Source organism: Salvia hispanica, chromosome 2, assembly GCF_023119035.1.
Source record: "Salvia hispanica cultivar TCC Black 2014 chromosome 2, UniMelb_Shisp_WGS_1.0, whole genome shotgun sequence".
Lineage (NCBI taxonomy): Eukaryota > Viridiplantae > Streptophyta > Magnoliopsida > Lamiales > Lamiaceae > Salvia > Salvia hispanica.
The window spans coordinates 24,942,229-24,944,887 of record NC_062966.1 but is presented as its reverse complement, the minus strand read 5'-3'; the positions used below and the strand labels follow the sequence as shown (position 1 = coordinate 24,944,887).

General features: G+C 35.6%; 1 protein-coding gene across 1 annotated transcript; it reads left to right on the top strand.

Annotated features, from left to right (window-relative positions):
- Window positions 1-807: 807 nt before the first annotated feature.
- Window positions 808-1,868, top strand: LOC125206565. The gene is made up of 5 exons (XM_048105810.1): window positions 808-959; window positions 1,040-1,105; window positions 1,179-1,244; window positions 1,324-1,399; window positions 1,741-1,868. Exons 1-5 carry the CDS (start codon window positions 861-863, stop codon window positions 1,866-1,868), a joined length of 435 nt encoding a protein of 144 aa, XP_047961767.1. The 5' UTR covers window positions 808-860.
- The last annotated feature ends 791 nt before the right edge of the window (window positions 1,869-2,659 follow it).

Genomic DNA, 2,659 nt, shown 5'->3' with positions numbered 1-2,659 from the left:
ATTAATTGAATGACGAAGAAGAGAAATAATGAACTTGTGTAATAATCAATTAATCTCTCTATAAATATGAGCACATTTTCATATATACTGATATACACTCAAAGCACTCAATCAAATACTTACTAATTAGAATACTAGAAATATTATGGCTCCTAAATCACGCGTCGGCTCTAGCTCCTCCAAAAAGCCTGCCATTTTCAAATTCCTTTATTACAATGACATGTTTACCATTCAATTCAACATGCAGACATCAACGGTGCTGGAGCTATACAACACCCTTGCTGCTAAACTGCATAAACGTCCAACAACATTCAAGGTCGTCTACGACTGTGCTCTAGGGAGTGACGTGTGGCTCAAAACCACCCACAATTTCAGATTGTGTGAGCCGGCCTCCATAACACCAGATGCTGTTCCCTGCTATCATTTCTCTATTGATGATATTTAGATATTGGTCCTTGTAATATTTATTTTTTCGCTTTAAAATAAATAATTCGGGTTTTCTTCACTTGGTTCTTTCCCGAATTTTATTGTCGAACCAAGTACGTACAGTTCGGGAAAGCTTCTTTTCCGAACTGTACCCAAAGTCGAACAAAGCTTGTAATTGTCGCAATTTATCTATTGGATTGGATCGGATTTTATTTTCTTGTAGTAATTGTTCTTTTTGTATCTCTAAATATACAATTTTTGAATTGCTTTAATATGTGCACATTTGGATTCATTTTATAAAAAATACTACTCTGTAATTATTTTTGGGATTAACTCTGTAATTAACAAGAAATAATAATAAAAAGAAAGAAAGAGAAAAAAGAAAATCGGTAAAGAAGTCTGAGAAGAAGGAAGAAGAAGTGAATGAAGTAGTTATGTTGGAAGCAAAGAGGCTGAATAAAGCAGTGGTTCCTGAATCCCTAATCCCTCACCCTTCTCCAGCTAACCTCCAGCCCACCCGCCTTGCTCTCCATGTATCTCCTTCTCTCTCTCCAATCATCCCTTCCTCACTTTCTCCTCATACATTTTACATTTTTTGTTGCTGTTGATGCAGCCCAATGGCGACGCCTCATCTTGCTCCCTTTATATCGCTTCCGCCTCCCACATTTACAAACTCCAGGTTAATTCTCTTTCTAATTTTGTGTTTCCCCCAAAAATTAGAGATCAAACACTTATTTTCATGTATGGCTCAGATTGCATTGGAGGATTCAGCTGTTGGTCAAGGTAAACAGAATCTCCTAATCCCGGAGCGAACTGAGGTACTTCTTGTGACGGATCAATGTGTTTTAGTAATCCAAATTTTTTGATTCACCTGATTTAAAACTGATGTTGCTCAAGGTATTGGAATCATTCTTGGTGGATCGATGCCCTCATAGGTCGGAAATCCAGAGTATTGCGCTTGCTGAAACGGAAAGTCAGGACTTTTTTTCCTCTTTAACACTTTTCCCCCTTTTCTGTTCTACTCATTGCTCTAAACTTTGTGCCAAACATAACAATTTCTCTTTACATTCAAAACAAGCTTTATATACATATTTGGAATGCCTTATTGCTATTATGCTTAACATAAACTCTGAAAATATTGAATATTGTCTGGAAAACATGAAACCTACAATTTATAATATGAGGGGACTATAGTTTGGCGAACATTTCTTTACTCATAATCAATATATTGAAGGTGTAATCCCTTGGGAAATAGTTTTTGGAGGCAATGCTGCATCTGTTGGTTTTGTTAGTGTAATGTTTCCATGCTTTCAGGTAAGGGTTGCTCACTCTTGGGAAGTGTAGACTCTCATGGTGACCTTATTGTTTCTCGACTGGATGCTTCCAATACAGGTCACAATTCACACTACTTTTTCACCATTGTTTACTGGTTCTGCATATAATTTTTTATGTGAACTCGGTATAATGCACTGATTTCCTTCTCGTATGTACTCTTGTTGATTATGTTAGAGAAACCTGGCCAGAATGAAATTATGGTAAAACTGAGGTATAACCGAGTCGAGCCCCGCCAAGTAGTGCTAAGCTTGAGCTTGAATTGTTTGTTATCAAGTCAAGCTTGAGCTTTATTTTATCAACGATTAACAGCCACAAGCCTTAATGAGCCTAAACGGGCTCTCTAAACCTAAACATTAATCATTTAAAATATATAAATTATTTCTAAGAAATTATTCTCCCTCAGTCCCATAAAAACACGAACAATTTCCTTTATCGGCTGTCCAACAAAAACATGAACATTTTCTTTTTTGTAAGTACACTACCCCACGTCCCCACCACAAATTGTTACAATAATACCATTACTATCAATATTTTGTGTACAGTCACTTTATATAAAAATACCCCAAAAGTGGAACCTTTCTTCACTCACAAATCACAATACATTTTATACCCTTTCTCTATTCACTATTTACAATACAACAACACTAGATTCCTTAAAACCCGTATCCCATTTATATGTGCATGCTTTCATGGGATGGATGGTGCAATATTTTACTTGAATAAGTCACTATATTATGAAATTAAAGATAATTAGAAATTTGTTACAATTATTACTAATTAAAGGGAAAAAGATTAAGCTATACCAGGTTAATAAGTTTATAGTATTTTCAAATTAGTTTACATAACGAGAGTTTTCATATGCTAACAAACCGAGCAGTGTCATGCCCAAGCTCAACTC